This window comes from Rhinatrema bivittatum, chromosome 9 (genome assembly GCF_901001135.1).
Source record: "Rhinatrema bivittatum chromosome 9, aRhiBiv1.1, whole genome shotgun sequence".
Taxonomy (NCBI): domain Eukaryota; kingdom Metazoa; phylum Chordata; class Amphibia; order Gymnophiona; family Rhinatrematidae; genus Rhinatrema; species Rhinatrema bivittatum.
The window spans coordinates 46298057-46322471 of record NC_042623.1 but is presented as its reverse complement, the minus strand read 5'-3'; the positions used below and the strand labels follow the sequence as shown (position 1 = coordinate 46322471).

The window sequence follows — 24415 nt, the reverse complement described above, 5'->3', positions numbered from 1 at the left end:
ACATTTAATCGCTCAATTTTGATAGCTCATCTCCAGAGTTTTGGCACAATTAGCTTAGAAGCCATCTTCTGAACATGATTGGGCTGCTGAATTCAACGTAAATTACAGTGCACTCAGAAAAACTGAAAAACCAGAACACAGTGGGTTGTGAGTGTGACTGACCAGAGAGGAGAAGGTAATGTGGAACATGGGGAAGATTGATAGGGCCAAAACAAAAGCTAGGGAAGCACTCAAAGTCCCACCTGTCAGTCTTCTTCCCAACCCTAGCTCATCCCCACCAGTTTCCTCCCTCCTGCTCCATTCTTAACCCCCCAACAGGCCATCCACACCACAGTCTCTTCCCCTACCCTCACCTGTCCCCACCACTTTCTCTCAATTTTCCCTTTTCTCTCATTCTCCTAAACTCCTTTTCCTCCTCCCCCCATCTTTCCCCCCCCCTATCTCCCTCTGCACTCTTAATTCTCTTCCTCCTGCATGAGCATACTTTGAACTTTATATTCAAGAGAAGGGGTTTAATACCCTCTTCCAGCTCCACTCTCTAAATCCCCTCAGCCTGCTCTATTCTCCATTTCCAACTGACCTATTCTTCTCTGCTCCCCCTCCAGTTCCTCTTCCCATCCCTCCATTCCCCAAGCAGGTTCCTCCTTAGCCAGCTGCCCTTCTCTGCAGGCTTGGTTCACTCATCACTTCACTGAATCCCATCCCTCATCGTTAGGCTTCCTTTCATTGGCAGACTCAGCTCACCTTTCAATTTGTGATTTTCCCCTCCTCCACAGGCTTGGATCACTTCCCTGCTCTGCACTCACTGAGCCCAGGTACTTATTTTTCCCCTGGAACTATTTCTGCCTCCCCACCCCCTGCAGCGCTTCTTCCAGCACTCACAGATTCTAGGCCAGAGCCAATCCCCTGCCTGCAATGTCTACATAAAAAGACACTCTACCACCTATGTGTCCGGAACCCTAGCAGCTCAGCAGTTAGTATTTTCTTAAGTTCCTGTCATCTAACCACTCACCCCTGGATGTAAAACCCCTGCTCCTCGTCTTATCACAGCCCATGTCCTCTCTTTCAGCCCTCTCTGGCCTCACAGCTTGTGTCTTCTCCTTTCCCAGTCCCTCTTCCCCTCACAGTTCCTAGTCGCCTCCTCTCCCAGCCAGAATTCCTTCTTTCAGGTCCTCTCCCAGACCCTCACAGCATTATTCTTTCTCCCAATCAGTACCCCCTTTTAAACGATCTCCTAAGCAGGCATCCATGTGTGCACATATGCTGTGCTGGGTTCCATGCACATCCACTAATTTTTAGAGCAAACTTATACAAGAAAATCCACTTTGAAAGTTCAGAATGAAGTCTAAATGTACCTTCTATGCACAGATTTCAGACATATACAAGCTGATATAAAACTACCATATTTTTCGGACTATAAGGCGCACATAAAAACCTACGATTTTCTCAGAAATCGGAAGTGCGCCTTATAATCCGGTGCGCCTTATATATGAATTCTGCTGCCACTCCTTTTATATTGTCTTTTTTTCTGTTTCTTTTCTCTCCATCTTCTTCCCTCAAACACACAGGTTCTCATTCTCACATGCATTTCTCTCTCTCACACACACACACTGGCTCTCACTGTCACATGTCTCATACAATCATTCATACACTCAGTCTCAAGTACAGGCTCTCACTCACCTCTAGGCCTCCTCTTTGCGGGTCGCCACAGGATGGGCTCTGCAGTGGCCCTGCTACCGGGCCTCTTCTTCTTCTCGGGCCGCTGCGACTTGAGATTCACGGTGGTCCGTAAACGCAAGTGCTGCTCCACTTCTGCACGCGCTGATGCTTCCCCTCCTTCCTGCCCACGCGGCTCCGGTAAAGTTTACTTCCGGTGACGCACAGGCAGGAAGGAGGAGGAGCATCAGCACGTGCAGAAGTGGAGCGTTTAAACGCGATCTTTTTCTTGCTACTGCATAATTTAATTGACGGTTTGCCGACCGCGTATGCTCTCTTTACTCTTTTAAAGGGTTTACCCAGATTCCTCCTGACCCGAGCGCAAACGATTAAAAAAAAAGGTTCTGAGCCGTGCAGGCAGAGACTTAGACCCGGTTCTTTTTTAAAGGGTTTACCCGGATTCCTCCTGACCCGAGCGCAACCGATTAAAAAAAAAGGCTCTGAGCCGTGCAGGCAGAGACTTAGACCCGGCTCTTTTTTAAAGGGTTTACCCGGATTCCTCCTGACCCGAGCGCAACCGATTAAAAAAAAAAAGGCTCTGAGCCGTGCAGGCAGAGACTTAGACCCGGCTCCCGGGGCGGCCGCCCACCCCTCTCTACGCAACACTATTTTGCAGGATCCCCGTGGAGTATCTGTGCTCCAGCATTAATGTGCGTGCATTCAATAAATGTTTATACCCACTACTCCAAAATGCCTCCTGTTAAGAGACATGCTTATGATGCAGATTTTAAGCTTAAAGCTATAAGTCATGCAGTAGAGCATGGAAATAGAGCAGCTGCGAGAGAATTCAACATTAATGAATCTATGGTGCGTAAGTGGAGGAAACAAGAAGATGCCCTATGCCAAGTAAAGAAGACCAAACTTATAGTAAGAAATTATTCCAGTAAGTTCATTTGCTGTTTGCTTGCACAGGGCTTACTGCTTTGTATTTGTGCAGAAAGCCTCTGTGCCTAATTCCTGCCTGTTTTAATTTTCTTTATAGTAAGATAATAATTTTCTAGTAAGTTAAATTGCTGTTTGTTGCACAAAGTTAGAACCCCCCCCCCCCCCAACAAAAACTCTCTCCAGCTTGTAAACTGTTATAATTCTCTCTGTTTTGGGGTTAGCTGGCAGAAATAATCTATTCAAACTAAAATATTGGGGCATAAAGACTGTTTTTTAAAACAATTGACCAAAAAGCAAAGATAACCGTCCAGAAGTGACGTAATCTAAGTGAATTGGGTGTGTCTCAGGCCTTGAGGAAGGTAATCAGAGTAGGAGAAGCCATTGTCCTGTGCACACGCTGGAGTGATTTCCCTTGGAGGACGTGTATATTCATTGTGCAACCTGCATTGTGGCTTAAGTAATTCTGCTTATTGCTTTGAACCTGCATCGTGGCTAAGTATTCTGATTATTCTTGAAGTTGTGTAGAAAGCTTCTGTGCCTATTTATAGTGTGTTTCATTTCTTTATAGTAAGAAATTATTCCAGTAAGTTCATTTGCTGTTTGCTTGCACAGGGCTTACTGCTTTGTATTTGTGCAGAAAGCCTCTGTGCCTAATTCCTGCCTGTTTTAATTTTCTTTATAGTAAGATAATAATTTTCTAGTAAGTTAAATTGCTGTTTGTTGCACAAAGTTAGAACCCCCCCCCCCAACAAAAACTCTCTCCAGCTTGTAAACTGTTATAATTCTCTCTGTTTTGGGGTTAGCTGGCAGAAATAATCTATTCAAACTAAAATATTGGGGCATAAAGACTGTTTTTTAAAACAATTGACCAAAAAGCAAAGATAACCGTCCAGAAGTGACATAATCTAAGTGAATTGGGTGTGTCTCAGGCCTTGAGGAAGGTAATCAGAGTAGGAGAAGCCATTGTCCTGTGCACACGCTGGAGTGATTTCCCTTGGAGGACGTGTATATTCATTGTGCAACCTGCATTGTGGCTTAAGTAATTCTGCTTATTGCTTTGAACCTGCATCGTGGCTAAGTATTCTGATTATTCTTGAAGTTGTGTAGAAAGCTTCTGTGCCTATTTATAGTGTGTTTCATTTCTTTATAGTAAGAAATTATTCCAGTAAGTTCATTTGCTGTTTGCTTGCACAGGGCTTACTGCTTTGTATTTGTGCAGAAAGCCTCTGTGCCTAATTCCTGCCTGTTTTAATTTTCTTTATAGTAAGATAATAATTTTCTAGTAAGTTAAATTGCTGTTTGTTGCACAAAGTTAGAACCCCCCCCCCCCCCCCCCCCCCAACAAAAACTCTCTCCAGCTTGTAAACTGTTATAATTCTCTCTGTTTTGGGGTTAGCTGGCAGAAATAATCTATTCAAACTAAAATATTGGGGCATAAAGACTGTTTTTTAAAACAATTGACCAAAAAGCAAAGATAACCGTCCAGAAGTGCCCTGCTTTACCCAGCTTGTCCCAGGCTTAACTGTTTAACTCCCACCCACCCTACCCCTCTACCCACCCCTGGGGCTTGTTTTCTAATAAAGACTGCCTAACTTGCCATTGGCAGCGACATAAATTAGTACATTGGTAACAGTCAAGGACATACAAATCATAAATTACCAGGATGAGGACTATCCAATGTAACTGCTGTGGAGCCTTTATTTTGAGGGAAAGCATCTGGAAACTTAGAGCTTGCCCAATTTGTGCACAACTCTCTTCCCTGAAAAAGGAGTTGACTGACATTAAAAATCAATTAGCTTCAATTAAAAATAATACACCCACATTGCATTACTCAGAATATAATTCCCCAATATCACAGAAAAACCAGGAGTCAAGAAAAGGAAATTCATTAGGCTCAGGAAGGACCCACAGTCACCCATTCTTGACAGAAGAGCAGTCAACAGGTATACCCCCCCACTCAAACAGGTCATTAAAAAACTCTTTAAAATCCAGGAATACAGTGGGCTCTGGTAGAATTAGACCTGTGATGAGGAGACACACCATGTACCAAATGCAAAAAGAACAAGCCTTCTCTATATTAAAAACTGAAGAAGTTCATGAGAAAAACATTGAAGTGTTACCAGAAAAGAGGGAAAAAACACAATGCATGCAGTATCTCAGGATCCATAACCAAAAGAAAAATCTAATTGAGAGGAATAACTCTGTCAACAGTGGCACAACTACAAAAAGAAAGAGTGAAGTGAATAACAAATCTCAACTAATATCTTATAAGGAGTCCAGGAAATGCAATAACCTTAAAGAGAGTACCTGGAAGGTAATGACCACAAATGCTCATAGTTTGGGAAATAAAATCCCAGATCTGCAGGCCCTAATGGCTGAGGCAGAATTAGACATTGTTGCTATAACAGAAACATGGTTCACAGAATCTCATGAATGGGATACAACAATACCAGGCTACAACTTGTTAAGGAAGGACAGAAAGGATAGAAAAGGGGGAGGTGTGGCTCTTTATGTCAGACAAAACATCCAAGCAACTGAGCTACAAGGAAGTTGGGGTAAGGAAGAAGCTCTATGGCTCGACCTAAAAAAAGATGACGGAGTATCCATTTATATTGGAGTGGTTTACAGGCCTCCAAACCAAAAGGAAGAGCTGGACAGAGAGCTGGTTGAAGACATCCATAAGATAGGTAAGAAGGGAGAAGTGGTGATCGTAGGTGACTTTAATATGCCAGATGTAGACAGGAAAATCCCATCTGCAGAAACTAAAAATAGTAGAGCGATAGTGGATGCCATGCAAGTATCTTTGTTCAAACAAATGGTGTTGGAACCCACGAGAGAAGGAGCTATACTCGACTTAGTGCTCACTAATACAGATAATGTCTCAGATGTCCAGGTGGGAGCCCACCTCAGCAGCAGTGACCATCAAACGGTATGGTTTAATATCAATAAAAGAATAGGGAAAAGAACCACAAAGACCCGAGTTTTACAGTTCAAAAACACAGACTTTGAGGAAATGGGTAAGTACCTGGAGGAAGAACTAAAAGGATGGGAGAACGAGAGAGATGTGGATCAGCAGTGGACCAATCTAAAAGGAGCAATCACCAAGGCAACTGCTCTATATGTTAGAAATGTAAAGAAAAGCAAAAGGAAACTGAAACCTATCTGGTTCTCAAAGGAGGTGGCTGACAAAATTAAAGCTAAAAGAACAGCATTCAAGATATATAAAAGATCCCAAAGGGAGGAGCACAAAGAAGCATATTTGAATCAACTGAGGGAGACAAAGAAATTAATCAAGTTGGCAAAAAGTCAAGCGGAAGAGAGGATTGCCAAGGAGATAAAAAATGGTGACAAAACATTTTTCAGATACATCAGCGAAAAGAGAAGGTCCAAAGTGGTATAGCAAAATTGAAAGGTGGTAATGATCAATGTGTGGAGAGTGACGAAGAAATGGCAGAAATATTAAACGAATACTTCAGCTCTGTGTTCACTAAAGAAGACCCTGGAGAAGAACCATCTCTACACAACAAGAAACTGGAGGGAAGTGGAATAGATGAAAATCCTTTCACAGTAGAAAATGTGTGGGAAGAGCTAAAGAACCTGAAAGTGGACAAAGCCATGGGGCCTGATGGTATTCATCCAAGGATATTGAGGGAGCTCAGAGATGTTCTGGCGGCTCCACTGTGTGACCTGTTCAATAGATCCCTAGAAACGGGAGTGGTGCCGAGTGATTGGAGAAGAGCGGTGGTGGTCCCGCTTCACAAGAGTGGCAACAGGGAGGAGGCTGGAAACTACAGACCAGTTAGCCTCACTTCGGTGGTGGGAAAAGTAATGGAGTCACTGCTGAAAGAGAGAATAGTGAACAATCTACAGTCCGGAGAATCGATGGACCAGAGGCAACATGGATTCACCAGGGGAAGATCCTGTCAGACAAATCTGATTGACTTTTTTTGACTGGGTAACCAAGGAATTGGATCAAGGAAGAGCACTCGATATCATATACTTGGATTTCAGCAAAGCTTTTGATACAGTTCCGCACAGGAGACTGGTGAATAAAACGAGAAGCTTGGGAGTGAGTGCCGATGTGGTGACCTGGATTGCAAATTGGTTGACGGACAGAAGACAATGTGTGATGGTAAATGGAACCTTCTCTGAGGAGAGAGCGGTTATAAGTGGTGTACCGCAAGGATCGGTGTTGGGACCGGTCCTGTTCAATATCTTTGTGAGCGACATTGCGGACGGGATTGAAGGTAAGGTTTGTCTTTTTGCGGATGACACTAAGATCTGCAACAGAGTGGACACGCCGGAAGGAGTGGAGAGAATGAGACGGGATCTAAGGAAACTGGAAGAGTGGTCGAAGACATGGCAGCTGAGATTCAATGCAAAGAAATGCAAAGTCATGCATATGGGGAGTGGAAATCCGAATGAAATGTATTCGATGGGGGGGGGAAGGCTGATGTGCACGGAGCAGGAGAGGGACCTTGGGGTGATAGTATCTAATGATATGAAGTCTGCGAAACAATGCGACAAGGCGATAGCAAAAGCCAGAAGAATGCTGGGCTGCATAGAGAGAGGAATATCGAGTAAGAAAAGGGAAGTGATTATTCCCCTGTACAGGTCCTTGGTGAGGCCTCACCTGGAGTACTGTGTTCAGTTCTGGAGACCGTATCTTCAAAAAGACAAAAACAAGATGGAAGCGGTACAGAGAAGGGCGACCAGGAAGGTGGAGGATCTTCATCGGATGACGTACGAGGAGAGATTGAAGAATCTAAATATGTACACCCTGGAGGAGAGGAGGAGCAGAGGTGATATGATACAGACTTTCAGATACTTGAAAGGTTTTAATGATCCAAAGACAACGACAAACCTTTTCCGTAGGAAGAAAATCAGCAGAAACAGGGGTCACGATTTGAAGCTCCAGGGAGGAAGATTCAGAACCAATGTCAGGAAGTATTTCTTCACGGAGAGGGTGGTGGATGCCTGGAATGCCCTTCCGGAGGAAGTGGTGAAGACCAGAACTGTGAGGGACTTCAAAGGGGCGTGGGATAAACACTGTGGATCCATAAAGTCAAGAGACCGCCAATGTAGAGTGGGTGGCTCACCAGAAAGATGGCTACTGCCCGGAGACAATACCCTTATTAAATAAACATACAGATGCTTACTGTGACTCCAACATCGCTCTAAGCTTCAACGGCAAGAGGAAATGTGGAAAAAAGGATTTGCTATCACAAAGAGGGGAGTAGCTGGCTTGTTACGGCGGTTACTACCCCAAACCAAATAAGCCTAATACTTCACTTCCAAGCATATACAGCATAGTTCTCTGCTTCAACGGCAGGGGAGAAGAAAAGAGGGTTTGCACTCACAAAGCGGGGAGTAGCTGGCTTATTACGGCGGTTACTACCCCAAACCAAATGTGCCTGATACTTCGCTTTTGATGCATATCCAGCATGGCTCTCTGCTTCATGGCATGGGAGAGGCTGATACATCAAGCATTTCCAGCATAGCTCTCTGCTTCAACAGCAGGGGAATAAGAAAAGCTGAGGCTTCACGCATATCCAGAATAGCTTCAACTGCAGGGGAGAAGAAAAAAAAAAAAAAAAAGGATTCGCACTCACAAAGCAGGGAGTAGCTGGCTTGTTACGGCGGTTACTACCCTAAACCAAAAGGGCCTGATACTTCACTTTCAATGCATAACCCGCATGGCTCTCCGCTTCAACGGCAGGAGAGAAGAAAAACAACCAATAGGGGCTGTATGACATAGTCTGGGTAAAGGGAATAAACATGGGTGTAGCTTGCTTATTGCAGCAGTTACTACCCCTACTACCCCTAACTAATCAAGCTAGGTATTTCACTTGGATGCAGCTCCATCACTGCTCTCTACATTAATTGTGGGGGTGGAAGGGAAATAGAACCAAGAGTTAAGAGAAAATGATAAGTATGAGAGAAAAAAATGTGTGAAGCTTGCTGGGCAGACTGGATGGGCCGTTTGGTCTTCTTCTGCCGTCATTTCTATGTTTCTATGTTTCTATGTAAGATGGCCACAGTTGGAGGACAAAATAGATCAGTGGGTTATCGAACAGAGAACCGCAGGTAGAAGCGTCTCCACTGTCTCTATTCGACTCAAAGCCACAGCGTTAGCACGCGACATGGAGATCAAGGACTTTCGAGGAGGTCCTTCATGGTGCTTTCGTTTTATGCAAAGGTGTAATCTCTCCATCCGCACCAGAACTACTGTCTGCCAGCAACTGCCAAAGGATTATGAAGAGAAGCTGGCCATTTTCCGCACCTACTGCATAACCAAGATAAAAGAAAAGAATATCCAGCCAGAACACATCACTAACATGGATGAGGTCCCCCTCACTTTCGATATCCCCGTACAACGTACTGTTGAGAAAACAGGGACCAGTACGGTATCTATACGTACCACAGGAAACGAGAAGTCATCTTTCACTGTAGTTCTCGCCTGTCAGGCTAATGGCCAGAAACTACCACCCATGGTCATTTTCAAGAGGAAGACTTTGCCAAAGGAAAAGTTTCTTGCTGGTGTCATCATCAAGGCTAACCCAAAGGGCTGGATGGACGAGGAGAAGATGATTGAGTGGCTGAGGGAGGTCTACGTCAAGAGACCGGACGGCTTTTTTCACAAATCCCCATCCCTATTGGTCTGTGACTCCATGCACGTCCATGTGACCGATACTGTCAAAGCCCAAGTGAAGAAAACTAATTCAGAGCTTGCCGTAATTCCGGGTGGATTAGCCAAAGAGCTCCAGCCGCTAGATATCGGCGTCAACAGGTCATTTAAAGTTAAATTGAGAGCAGCGTGGGAGCGTTGGATGACAGAAGGTGACCACACATTCACCAACACAAGGAGGCAACGCCGGGCGAGTTATGCCACTATGTGCCAGTGGATCGTGGATGCCTGGAAGAAGGTATCAGTCTCCAGTGTCATCCGAGCTTTCATGAAGGCTGGAATCATCACTGAAGAGCTAAGCAGCAGCAACGAGACCGACTCGGATAATGATGAGGGGGACCCGAGCATGCTTGGTATAGAAATCGCCCAACTGTTTAACTCAGACACTGAAGATGAAGGATTTGATGGATTTGTGGTGGAGGAATGAACTGAAAATGTAAGTGTCCTTTTTTTGCTCACTAACAGTTGTGTTTTTTGTTTTGTTTTTTTTAACTGAAAGAAACAGGTGCTAATTTTTAAGTGCCCCGGAATTTCCATCTCTTTATGCTAGTTTATGAAGCAAGATGTGGTGTAATGCCTGAGGGACACGTCTATCTCTGGTACCCTCTGTGCTAAGGTGTATTGATTTGCAGTTACAACTGAACAAGTTGAGAGTTATTGTGAAAGGGAGGCAACGCCGGGCGAGTTATGCCACTATGTGCCAGTGGATCGTGGATGCCTGGAAGAAGGTATCAGTCTCCAGTGTCATCCGAGCTTTCATGAAGGCTGGAATCATCACTGAAGAGCTAAGACCGACTCGTTACAACTGAACAAGTTGAGAGTTATTGTGAAAGAGTTGAATAAAGTTGAATAAAGTCTGCCCTATGGTCTGAGCTTTGTTTCATTTAATGCGCTGTGCCTTATAATCCGGTGTGCCTTATAATCCAGTGCGCCTTATATATGAACCTGGACGCCTTAGCAGGCGCTCATTGATAATGCGCCTTATAATCCGGTGTGCCTTATAGTCCGAAAAATATGGTACCCTCCCAGTGATTAGATGGATGAGAGGGCTTCTCAGCCTCAAACAGCTTTACAGTTTTCTATTTCCTTTTTATTTTACACTGTGTATGTCTGTGACATACTTATAGTTCAAAGAAAGGAACATGAGTAAGAATGAAAAGTGTTGGTATTTCATCTACAGAAATGAAGAAAAGATGAAGAAAGTAGCAGTTCCACAATGTTCAGTTCAATCAACTGGTTCCTTATCTGATAGGCAGATAGTCAAAATTCCACCAAACTCAATACAACAACCACAAATTGCTATGCAACCACTTTATATATCGTTATGTTCCCTATATGTTTTTTATGTTAATCCTTACATGGCCTTCTATTGATAATATTTCAGTTCCAATAACAGTAATGACCCTCAAAATGGTTCTAGTACAAATATGAAACACTGGTAGTATAAAGATATTAAAATTTAAGCAAACAGTATCCATACAATATTTAAGAGTTATTAAAAAATAATCAGCTAAATTATTTGGTAGATATGATACTTTTGTAAAGCTAATAAATGTTTTCTTCTTTTTTTTTCTTTTTTTTTAAATTAGCTTTCAATTTATTATTTATTTCCACAAACTTAATAGTGCAAAATCTTACAAAACTTAATTGAAAACAAACAATTCAAACTGTTTTTTTTCCTCTTATCACTGATAACTAAGATTGCCAAATGGATTCAGATTCATTTGACAGGGTTGATGCAGTCCTGGAAACATTCCATTGCATGCAAGAACTTGTAGTTCTGATTTCCCTATTGCATTCCCTAAAAAAAAAATCAGACTACAAATCCCTGCATGCAATAGGGTAAACCCAGGACTGGATCTATCCCTGTCAGGAAAATCTGGAGCCAGCTGTCAACCCTACTGATAACACATAAAAAGATGTCAAATAATACTAAAGAAACTTTTAGAAGGAGTACTGTGTTGCAATGTGTTTATCTGTTTAATTGTTGATAACTGTTTGAATTACAGTACCCCTAATAAATAATATTTTTAAAAAAATAAACTTTTAGTACAATTCATACAAATTTCTAAATTTAATACATATCAACAAACCACCACCACTATCCAAAATAAAAAAACTTATCAAAATATATCAGAACATACTATATTAACCAACAAAAGACAATACAAACGTGCCCACAAAAAAGACAACTACAAAACATAGACACGCAAAACATAAAGGGGTAGATTTTTAGACCTACGTGCGCATGTCCATGTGCGAGTGCTACCAGACGCGCACTCATGGACATGCGCATGTTATAAAATCATGGATCAGCACGCGCAAGGGGGTGCACATTAGTGCAACTTGCACGCGCCGACTCCCGTGGCCTTCCCCCGTTCTCCGCCCAGGCCGCTCCAATTTCGGAACAGCTTGGGAGAGTACTTCCCAACCCCCTAAACTAAGCTTCCCCTAACCTACCCCCCTAGCCCTAATCTAGACCCCCCCCCCACATCTTACCTTCTGCGCCTGCCTCGGGGCAGGTGCAGGTTGCACGCACCAGCAGCCTGCCAGCACGCAATCCCCCGGCACAGTGGCAAATGGCTGCTGTGCTGGGAGCATTTGACCCCGCCCCAGTCTGCCCCCCCCCCCCCCCCCCCCCCCCCCGCGGACTTATACACATGGCTGGGCCTTTTAAAATAGGCCCAGCGCACGTAGGGCTTTTAAAATCCGATACATTTTAAAAGTCTCATGAACTTCCCCTCACTTGCAGGAAGTTCCTTGTATATCACCAACGATAAAAATAGGAGCAAGAAGGCACTAATTATTCATCATAAGGAAAGCAATGACCAGTGTAGTCCAACAAGTTTCACTATCAGCTGCTTCAGGAAGTTCACTGCTATTGTTATCAGCAAAGACAATTTTACACATTCATTCACTGATGAGAGGCCACTAGATTCTTTGTGGACTCTAAAACGAAAACCCCACCTAAAGAATAATGTGTTTCTACAACATTATCGTATTCCAAACAGGAACATCTTGTACTCCTTCCCCACTTTAAACGAATTCCTCCTGGATTGTCTCTAAAAAAACCATAATATAAAACAAACAATAAAACATACAAAAAAATTTGTAAACCTTGAAAAAACATAGCTTACCAAAGTTATACAATGAAAGACTTCATTGAAAATGCCAAAAAAGTGGCTTCACTAATTTCCATAGTTTAATTCAGCTACCTATTTACACAGGAAGAGTAAGCCCACCTAACAGGGCCAAAACCCTTAAATATCATTGTCTTATGGGGAATACAAAATATTCATATCTCATTGGCTCACACAAACACCAAAGATTAAAGCTCATTGGCTCTCTACACAAAATTTAAAGTCAAAGAAGAATCTCATTTGCTTTCAAAAGTAATGACTCATGGGTATACAAAATCACACATCTCATTGACGCTCTAAAATAAACAGTGACATCTCATTGGCTTTCCAAAAAATCAAAGCCAAAAGAGTATATCTCATACATACTCAGGGGTAATAAAGTGTCCATATTGATTTTCAGGGGTAATAAAATTACCTAAAGATAAAAGAAATCAAAATTTCACTCCCCCAAATCAATTACAAAAATGCATGTCAATCATTCTTATCGTTTAGACCATGAGGACCCAAGCTACCTAATTTATAAATCCACTGTTGTTCCTTCTGTAGCAGTATACGATTAATATTACCACCTCTTGAGTCAGTAATCTGCTGTAATACTAAAAACCATAAATCAGAAATCACATGATTATGGTCTAGCCAATACTGTGTCAATGGCGCCTCCATACGCTTATTACTGATCACACTACAATGTTCAATTATTCAAGTTTTATCTGTATGAATGATCTTCCCACATACATTAAGTCACATGGACATGTTATCAAGTAAATCTCTTGTCGACTTTCACAGTCTGTAGATGAATATAAAAAACAAGTCTTCCTGGATGTGGGATGTACAAAAACATCCACAGTCATGGCCACAGATCAGACTTTAAAATGGCCACAGAGTTAAAGACAGGGATAGTCAAATGAGAGGAAGCCAAATTACCTTGTAATTGGCTTCCTCTCATTTTTAAAAGCAAAAAGCAGAAGGTCCTTGAAGGCCTCATGCAATTGTAATAATGGGCAAAATCTCTTGATGATACCATCAACTTTCAATGTTAAAATAGTATAGGTTAAAACACAAACTACCCAATCCCGATTCATGTCTCGAGATTGTTGAAACAATAATTCTTGATTTACATATCTTGCCCGTTTATAGATATGATTTACTGTTTTCACTGAATATCTCCGCTCAAGAATCCAATTCTGTATCACTTTGGCCTGCAATTTGGAACCAGTCATAGATGAACAAACTTCACAGATCCTAAAAAATTGTCCCACAGGAATATTTTCTTTTAATCTCTGTGGGTGAAAGATTCCATAATTAAGTAAACTATTGCGATCCGTTGGTTTTTGGACTAATGAGGTCTCAAACATACCCAGTGGACAGTTTTGCCCATATATATAAAAAAGAGACTTTAAATCAGGGGCAAATTGGCCTATCGGGTGATCGGGCATCCCCCGGTGGGCCGGTCGCTCTGGTCACCTGGTCTGCCGAGCGTGGCCACAACAGAGCCGCACTTGGCAGACCACGGGGTATTATCTCCTGGGCTGGCCTGGGCGGAAAATCCCTAGGCCAATCTTTACCCGGAATCCGCCCCTGTATTAAACAGACTCTTTGTATAAGAAAACTACAGACATGAATCACAAGACTTAAGATATACAAAAAAACGAACTGCGAGGAGAGGATAACCTTGCTGGTGCTGAAAAGAATCAGTAAGTACTGCTTGGGGAAATTTTTTAAACTTAAAAGTATTGGGAAGAAGTAAAACTATTGGGGTATATTATTTAGTGTGGAGGTAGAGTGTCCAGCAAGCTAGGTGGAGAGAACGTTGCCCAAATCTCCTCTTGGAGTGAGTTTCCTCACTCCGGCCAGCAAATCTTCACTAGAGACCACTGTTCTTTCCGTAGGTCTCATGTGGAATGCGAAAGTGGCCCCCAACCCCCGACGCTCATACCTAATCCCCACCCCGAGTTAGTAGGTGGCCCTCCCATAGGGATTAAAATACCTGTCTAGGGCATAGGCACTATAGTAAGGTGCTCGCGCTCTCTCTCTCTCTCTCTCTCTCTCTCTCTCTCTCTCTCTCTCTCTCTCTCTCTCTCTCTCTCTCTCTCTCTCTCTCTCTCTCTCTCCCCCGATAGCAGCCGCACTAACACTGCGGCTGTTTCGCCACACATGATAAACTGGTTCCCGCTTTACATATACTCCGCCCCCTGAATACCAAATTACTAATTTGCATTCGCAAATCGCGTTAACGGCTGTTAACGCGATTTGCGAATTTATCGCACGCGGTAAACTGCTTGGAAAATGAGGCCCAATGTCAGAGGCCATTCTGGCCCCCATCGCTATATCGCACACCTGCCTATTGTCTCCGGAATAGGCTCAGTTCTTGAGCCTTTATTGAAATTTATAGACAAATTCCTTCAACCATTTGCTCTACAGATTCAGTCATATGTTCAGGATCCCTCTCACTTCATCTAATTGTTACAGGATGTTAAAATATTAAGACCGGATGTTTAGCTTGTTATGATAGATATTGTGTCGTTGTATCTCAATATACCACAACATGAAACAGTAGTTATTGAGCAGTTCTGGATCAGCGTACACAACTGATGCAAGCTCCTATGAGTTTTTTTGGTTCAAATAGCAGGGCTGGCACTCAAAGAGAACTACTTTGGGTTGAATGGACAATTTTATAAACAGGTACAAGGCATGGCAATAGGGGCCACTGTGGCCCCTGACATCACGTTTTATATGTGTCTCAGTTCGAATAGTGCTATGTTTATTCTTCGAGGTTTTGGCTATGATTCCATTTTGGCTGAGATTCATAGATGATATTTTTTGTATTCTCCATAAGTCAATGATTTTTAACAGGATTGGCCTTGTTAGTTAGGCTTGCTCTTCCTGAAAAATGGTGAAGTGTTGGCATTTTCAATAAAATCTTTTACTGTATATTTGGTAAGCTATGGGGTAGATTTTTAAAGATGCACGTGTGTGTGTGGGGGGGGGGGGGGGCCTAGTTACCTATTAAACAAAAAACAAAGCAAAAACAGCTTACTTGTGGCGCAGTAATGTTGTACCGCTGTATCATGTTATTGATATCTTTGATTAGGTAAAATGCTTTGATTAGGTAAAATGTAAGAGGACTGCATTGCCATTACTTACTGATACCTCTTAATGATTTGTATGTACGACTGCTTACTGTGCTACTATCTTGTTACATTTACTTGCAAAGTGAATAAAAAAGATTGAACAAAAAAAAAAAAAAGATGCATGTGTGCGACCATGTGTGCACGCTTCCCGGCATGCACACATGGACGTGCCAATATCCACACACGCATGTGCGGGTGGTGCAAGCAAGGGGGGGAGACCTCTGCAATTTTTGCACGGCGACGTATCCCGCCCTTCCCCAGTTCCCTACCTCCCTACCTAACCTCCCTTCTCCTTCCCCTCTCCTCCTCACCCCCTAAATCCTACCTTTTTTCTTTTTTCTTCTTGTTCTGCGCAAGGCTCTGGGACAGCGAACAATGGTGGTGTCCCGGCCTGCCCCGCCTCTCCCCGCCTGCCCCTTGCAGGAAGGCTGGCACTTGTGCGCGTACTGGCCTTTACACACATGGCCGGGCCTTGTGGAAAATTGGCTCGGCGCACGCAAGGCCCGGCCACGCGTGTAAAGGCCAGATTTTACGCGCGCAGCCAATTTAAAATCTACCCGTAAGTTTTTTCAAGTTTTACAAATTATATTTTGTATATTTTATTATTTGAGTGTTTTGGTATGTTTTGTTTTTTTTTTTTTTTTAGAGATGATACAGGAGGGATTTGTTAAAGTGGGGAAGAAGTACAATGGTTTTGAAGAAACACTTTGCCCTTTGGTTGGGGTTTTAATTTTGAAGTCCATGAAGAATCTGGTGGGCTCTCATCAATGAATAAATGTGTAAAATCTTCTTTACTGATAATAGTAGCAGTGAACTCCCTGAAGTAGCTGATAGCGAAACATATAGGACTACACTGGTCATTACTTTTCTTATGATGAATAATTAGGGCCTTCACCTTCTTATTTTTATGATTGGTGATATATAAGCAACTTCATGGGACTTTTAAAATGTATGTTTTATGTTTTGTGTATCTATGTTTTCTAGTTGTGTTTTTTGTGGGCCCTTTTTGTATTGTCTTTTGCTTGTATTAATATAGTATGTTCTGATATATTTTGATAAGTTTTTTGATTTTGGATAGTGGTGATGGTTTGTTGATATGTATTAAATTTAGAAATGTGTATGACTTTTATTAAAAGTTTCTTTAGTATTATTTTACATCTTTTTTGGATGTATATTATTAGATGTTCTTGTTTTGCCCTATTTTTGGTTAGTTAACTCTACTGATAACAAAACTCTTAATCCATTAATTCCTGTTTTTATTTTGTGAAGAGATGCTGACTTACCAATGGAGTCCATAACAAAAAAAAAAAAAGAAAGAAGAAATATGTAGCAGCCAAGACCCAGACAAATACTTTATCAATCACATTTAAGCTAACATTATAAACAGGTGCATAAAAGAACTTAAATTGTCTCCATAGTTTAATGCCTATCATATCACAATTATAACACAAAACCTTAGTATATTGCATTACCTATTTAATACCAAAATAATATTCTTGTATCATCTTATTTACATGTACCTTATACAACAACAGCACTATCTAAAACACAATACCACCAGTATAACTAATGTGCATTCATTTCTTTCTGAATCTGAAAATGCCATTCAACCACACATTTAAACAGAAGAGATGCTCAAAGGTCAAATTTCAGCCTCAAGTGGTGCAAGCCAATTTTCAAAGGCAAACCCCCTATGGAGTTTCTCTTTAAAAAGCTGTCACCAGCCATTGGCATGGGGTTTGTTTTTTTTTTACACCCCCACCCCAAGCAGTTTCAAAATGTAATCCCCTCGTGGTCCCACCTTACCCTCACCCCTGGGTTATGCGTGCTTCTTTTTCGGGCAGAGAGGCAAACCCCTTTGAAAACTTCCCCCATAATATATGGCATAAGCAGCTAGTCAGCTAGCCAAGTTTCCAAAAATTACAACAAAATAAACTAAGAGCTCCCCACTTACAGTGACGTCCATATTCAGTCACTGTCCGGCTAGCAAAGTTAGCCAGAGAAATGTATCCGGCTAACTTTGGAGGCACACTCAATAGTGCAGCTGTACTATTGGATATAGCCAGCTATCTTAATGTTAGCCGGCTAACTTTGGAGGCATACTCAATAGTGCAGCTGTACTATTGGATATAGCCAGCTATCTTAATGTTAGCCGGCTAACTTTGGAGGCATACTCAATAGTGCAGCTGTACTATTGGATATAGCGGGCTATCTTAATGTTAGCCGGCTAACTTTGGAGGCACACTCAATAGTGCAGCTGTACTATTGGATATAGCTAGCTATCTTAATGTTAGCCGGCTAACTTTGGAGGCACACTCAATAGTGCAGCTGTACTATTGGATATAGCGGGCTATCTTAATGTTAGCCGGCTAACTTTGGAGGCATACTCAATAGTGCAGCTGTACTATTGGATATAGCGGGCTATCTTAATGTTAGCCGGCTAACTTTGGAGGCATACTCAATAGTGCAGCTGTACTATTGGATATAGCGGGCTATCTTAATGTTAGCCGGCTAACTTTGGAGGCACACTCAATAGTGCAGCTGTACTATTGGATATAGCGGGCTATCTTAATGTTAGCCGGCTAACTTTGGAGGCACACTCAGTAGTGCAGCTGTACTATTGGATATAGCTGGCTATCTTAATGTTAGCCGGCTAACTTTGGAGGCATACTCAATAGTGCAGCTGTACTATTGGATATAGCGGGCTATCTTAATGTTAGCCGGCTAACTTTGGAGGCATACTCAATAGTGCAGCTGTACTATTGGATATAGCGGGCTATCTTAATGTTAGCCGGCTAACTTTGGAGGCATACTCAATAGTGCAGCTGTACTATTGGATATAGCTAGCTATCTTAATGTTAGCTGGCTAACTTCATCCAACTAACTTTAGTACAGGTCTTTGGCCCAACCAGACTTGGCCAGATAATTTATCCAGCTAACTCAACTCCTTCCAGTTACACACCTGGAATGCCCCTAACTTATAAATTCTAGTTGGCTGATTTAGCTGATTAGTGCCCAAATCTTCATTAAGCTGGATAACTTCTGAGTTATCTGGTTAAATGCTTTTGAATATGGACTTCAAACTGTCACAGCAAGGTGCTAAGTGTAAATGGACTGGATTTTATACTGGCTCTAGTCCTAAAAAGAGAATGGTTTTCAAAATTACATTTAGCAAAAGAAACGAAGAAAACAATACACTAATTTAATAAACTGATAATTTCCTCTCTTTTGAACCCTGTGCCCACCCAACAATATGTAAGCTATTTGTAAGTAGCACTAATGCCCACTTCTCAACAGGAGTTTAAAAAATCATCCACTTACTGCTTTAAGTCTTCGTGCATGGTATTCATCTGCTGTCACGTACTTTCCTGGTTCTATTAATTTGTCAGTAAGATTTGACACATAGCACCCAATCTTAGTCATCTGTGTAGATGTTGTATTTGCACATTGTTGCTTTCTGTTTTTTTCTATAACAGTCTGTTTGAAACAGTAGATTAAATAATGATTACTTATCAATTACACCAAATTTTTGAGACATTCAAAGAAATGAGAAAAACTCATGCACAGGAATCATCTCTATCACCCCCATCAACCGCCCTCTCACCCCCATCTCCCCACAAGTCACCTAGAAGAGCTTTTTGCAGTATGAGATAAAATGCAGCAGGCCAAATATTTCAAAATATTCAGTCACTGACCTTGCTTAGGAAATGTGGCAGTTAATAGAGAAGCACATGAAAGGGATGATGGGGGAAGAGAAACAGTCACCTGAAAATCATTAGTTTTGAAAAGAATATACAAAATCAATGCTTTTTCATTGGATTCTGGGAAATCAACATTAGCTTCATTGAGTCTTGGAGCTTGTGATTGCTGCGCTTCCCGACCGAGCTGGTGCCGCAACCAGGCCTTGCTCACCTGGCGCACCCATCGACAAGCTCCTCTCTCAATCCCAGCGCTGCTCACCCGCAGCGTCCATGAGCATCCCCAGGCCCACTGGGGCCTTCAACCTCGCAGCGCTCCTCGCGCCGGGGCTCGGCATCCTCCCTGCCCCCTAGCGCGCTCGGAGTTTTGACTTTAAAGGTCCAAGCGCAGGAAACTCACGAGTGGCGCCCGATTCTGACATCACCTGAGCCCTCAATAAATAGCAGGGCTCAGTCACTAGCTAAATGCCTTGGCAACCGGGTCATACACTCCAGTGTCTCTAGTTTGCCTGTTCCAGTGTCTCCTGTTCCAGCATCTCCTGTGTCTCCTGTTCCTTCGTCTCTCCATTCCTGGTAGTACCCATCGGACTGTTCTCACAGTACTGACCTTTGCTTGCTCTTGACCTCGTCTGATCACCGCCTGGAATTGACCTCTGCCTGTCCACTGACCACCCCTGACCGCTGCCTGGAACCAACCACTGCCTGTCTTCTGACCACATCTGACCGCTGCCTGGAACTTGACCTCTGCCTGACCTGACTACTCCCGGACTGACTACAGGTACTGACCCCTGCTTTGGCTGACCATTCTAGACTGCAACTCTGGCCTTGATCCTCGCTATCCACTCGGACACTCTCTTCTGGCCTCCTGTGACCTCTGGACATTCTTGCTTGGGCATCGACCGTGCACCCTTGTTCATGGTGGGCACTCCCCTGTGCTTCCTCTCTAGGAGACCCTGCGAGACCCACCTAAGACCAGGCGGCCCGGGTAACCAAGGGCTCAACCTGAGGGAACCCCGGGTTGCTATTGGTGAAGTTCCAGCTAGCCTCTGTCTCCGCCTCCTGGTGGCAGGCGCTCTCTGGGTCTGACCAGAGGGCCGTACCAATCCTGCACCAGGCCAAGGGTCCACCTCCAGCGCAACAGTGATGTCATGAACCTTATGCTATTTAAATTCAAAATGGCCAACACACTTCTCTTATTGTAAAAAGCACCTAGAGCTTGTAGCCAGATGATTAAATGCTATTGAACAGCTAATATTTGCTTTAACAATATTTTTGCTCTATTATCTGGATATGTTTTTCTTTATTTTAGAGTTTTACTAATATTTGATTCTATTATATATTCTATTATATTCTGTATCAATCCATGGTGTAACTGCACTTTGAGTGTTGTGTGTTCTGATTACCCCATCTCAAAAAAGACATGGTGGAATGAGAAGGTGCAAAGGAGGGTGACAAAAATGATACAGAGGATGGAACAGTTTTCCTATGATAAGAAGCTGTACAGGTTAGAGCTCTTCAGCTTGGAGAAGAGATGGCTAAGAAGGAACTTGATAGAAGTTTATAAAATCATGAATGGGGTGGAATGGGTAAATAAAGGACAGTTATTTATTTTATTTATTTAAAATACTTATAGCCTACTTATAACATGTCAGTAGTGCTAAGCGGATAACAATATAACATTAACATTATTTACCCTTTCAAATAATAGTAAAACAAGGTGAAACAGCACAAAATTGACAATCAGCAGATTAAAACAAATCATAGAAAGTACTTTTTCGTTCAATGTAAAATGAATAATATTTGAATAATTTTTTAAATTTATATTCCACCTTTCATGATACTTCAAAGTGGATTCGTTCAGGTATGTAGGTAATTCCCTATCCTAAGAAGGCTTACACTCTGAGGGGTGAATTTTAAAAACATTATCAGGTGAACTTTCAAAGAGGGTCTTGGGGCATTCCTGGACGGGGCCAACACTTACGCGCATAATTTGCTATTTTAACATTTATGCGTGTATATTTGCCAACCTACGCGTGCATTTTTACACTTGCTAATTATCTGGTGTAAATGATCTTATACGTGTTTACTGTGTAGTACTAATTGGGTGGGAGGTCTGGGAGGAGTTCAGGCTAAAGAACTAGAAAGATTTTGATCAACCTGGAGAAGGACTAGTTAATTTCATTTACGTGTAAATGTTTGAACATTATTTATTTATTTATTTGTTTGTTTTGATTTATATTCTGCTTTTCACACTTTTTTCAGCGCTTGACTTATGTGCATAAATCGGGACTTACACAAGTCCTACTTTACTTACTCATGTAAAATATATGAGCATATATTTTAAAATGAGTAGAAGTACAAGCATTCAATGTATTAATATACGTAGTTTCAAAGTATTGCATGTATTCGAGCATAAATCTACATAACGCGCATATGTTGTAGGGTAGAGCTACACATATTTCAGAAAATGCACATATATCAAACTCATGAGTTGTAAAATACTTGTGTAAATCTGCCCGTGACCACATATATGCATATGCAGTGGGATAGAGATACACAAATATTATAAAACTTTCATATATGATGCATGTGAGTTATAAAATACTTGTGTACATCTGCTCACGGCCATATATGTGCATATATGCTGCTGCACACATTTGTTTCAAAGTTATCCTTTCTGTTTATACCTGAGGCAATGGAGGGTGGAATGACTTGCCCAAAGTCACAAGGAATGTCAGTGTGATTTGAACCCTGGCTTCCCTGGTTTGCAGCCTGCTGCTCTAACCACTAGGTTACTCCTCTGCTTGACAAAACAAGCTGTGGAATTTGTTGCCAGAGGTTATGATCAAGATGACTGGAAAAGCAGGGTTTAAAAGAGGTTTGGACAAATTCCTTGAGGAAACATTATTAGCTAGGTAAACTAAAGAAAATTATTGCTTTCCTTAGGTATGAGTAACAAGAAACAGATCTATTTTGGGGGGGGGGGGGGGGGGAGGTAACTAGTGTCTACCAGGTTCTTGCGACCCAGACTGGCCACTGTTGAAGTCAAAATTCTGGGCTTGATGAGCTTTGGTCTTACTCAGCATGGCATTTCTTATGATCTTAAGTGCTATTAGGTAGTGCAATATGGGCTACAACTTACTATTCTATGGTAAATATTTCATATTCTATGCTACTGAGTAAAAATATATCAAATTTTCTTTCAGAGATCATTAAGATTTATTTTTGTTTGTGGGGAGTTTTAAACTCAGCTTCACCACATTTGAAATTACATTTCATATGAAGAAATCTTAAATTCAGTATTTGTTTAGAATAGCATTTAAATGTCAGAGGACAGGGCATACTTTTCCTGGCCATTACACTGCACTTTTGGTATATTGTAAAAAAAATAAAAGGATAGGAAAAGCATTGCCGTGAATACCTGAATGTTTTCCCCAATAAAATCATTGATTCAAAAATCAATGCCTTGGGCCAGCCAGTGATCAGTGATATAGCTACACTCTGCCATACCAAGGACTTACATTCAATTCCCGACTCAGGTCTTCTACTTCTTGGGCCTTCTGGTACTTAGGATGCCACGGAGGCAGCTCTCACAGCCCCTGTTTGGATCAGGGGGTAGTCATAGTCATCATGACAACTATGGATTTTGAGACCATGATTGCAGGGTTCCCGAAAGAGCTCCTGGCCAAGAATAGTTATTGCAATGACTGGACTAAATGAGATGGAAAGGGCTATAAAATAGGGGGGAAATCCCTGGATAGCTGCAAATAAAAGCTCATGGAAGCCCAAAGGAGCTGGATGAAACTGCCAGGTCCCATTCTTTATTCAATTTTACTTTATTCTTAAGATTTCTGTTTTCATGTTACTCATAATTAGTTACAATAACATGGGTCTGAAAACACAAAAAAGCCTCACTCACCAGCTGAGAAAAAGTATGGTCTTGAGATCAATATAATGAACCAGAAGCCAAGAAGCTGCTGAGGGAGTTCCAACTTGTGATTTCAGATTGTAATCTATCACTGAAAATGGACCTCTCTATTTCCTTGGGCTATAAAAACCTCAACATGATCTCTGTCCTTTTTGGAAAATGTCACATAGATCAAACACCAAATCTGGTCACCAGACTTTCCAATTCAGCAGTGGCTATGTGTAGTTTCTTGAAACATGCTGGAAATAGCTGGGATAAAAAGCACTAACTAAATACAAATTACTATCATTAGCAGTTTTACAGCTTTATTTATGTGTATTCAAAGCTATAATGTAATTAATCAACAGGGCGGAATGCCAGTAGACTCTTAGTCAGAAAAGGACCTGGAAGGTGGAAGACTATCTGAGGCTATGCCAAAAACGCTTTTGCTTTCATGATCTTACGTGATTAATAAAAACCTAATACTGCTACTGTTATTTCAATGGGATCAAGTTTTCTGGATTACATTATGGGGTAGATTTTCAAAAAGCGCGAATAGGCCTACTTTTGCTTGCGCATCAGACTCAAGCAAAAGTACGCCTGATTTTAGTAGATACGCGCGGAGTCGCGCGTATCCACTAAAATCCTGGATCGGCGCGCGCAAGGCTATTGATTTTGTATAGCCGGCGCGCGCCGAGCTGCGCTGCCTACCCCCGTTCCCTCCAAGGCCGCTCCGAAATCGGAGCGGCCTCGGAGGGAACTTTCCTTTGCCCTCCCCTCACCTTCCCCTCCCTTCCCCTACCTAACCCACCCGCCCGGCCCTGTCTAAACCCCCCCCTTACCTTTGTCGGGATTTACGCCTCCCAGAGGGAGGCGTAAATCCCCGCGCGCCACCGGGCCTCCTGCGCGCCGGGCCGCGACCTGGGGGCGGGTACGGAGGGCGCGGCCACGCCCCGTACCCGCCCCCAAAACGCTGCCGACACGCCCCCGAAAAGCCGCGATGACCGGGCCCGCCCCCGACACGCCCCCGACACGCCCCCCTCGGAGAACCCCGGGACTTACGCGAGTCCCGGGGCTCTGCGCGCGCCGGGAGGCCTATGTAAAATAGGCTTCCCGGCGCGCAGGGCCCTGCTCGCGTAAATCCGCCCGGTTTTGGGCGGATTTACGCGAGCAGGGCTCTGAAAATCCGCCCCTATGTAAAGATAAATAATCTGACTTTTCCATGCAATGTCATTGCATTCTATAACTAG

The 24415-nt window shown here is 42.5% G+C and overlaps 1 protein-coding gene across 3 annotated transcripts in view; it reads right to left on the bottom strand.

Moving 5' to 3' along the window:
- IQUB (IQ motif and ubiquitin domain containing) overlaps positions 1–24415 on the bottom strand; it is a 200775-nt gene that overhangs the window by 89539 nt on the left and 86821 nt on the right. For all 3 annotated transcript variants that reach the window (XM_029616656.1, XM_029616657.1, XM_029616655.1), the window contains one exon: positions 18882–19037. In XM_029616656.1, the coding sequence (XP_029472516.1) occupies positions 18882–19037 (156 nt within the window). The remainder of the gene's footprint in view (positions 1–18881; positions 19038–24415) is intronic.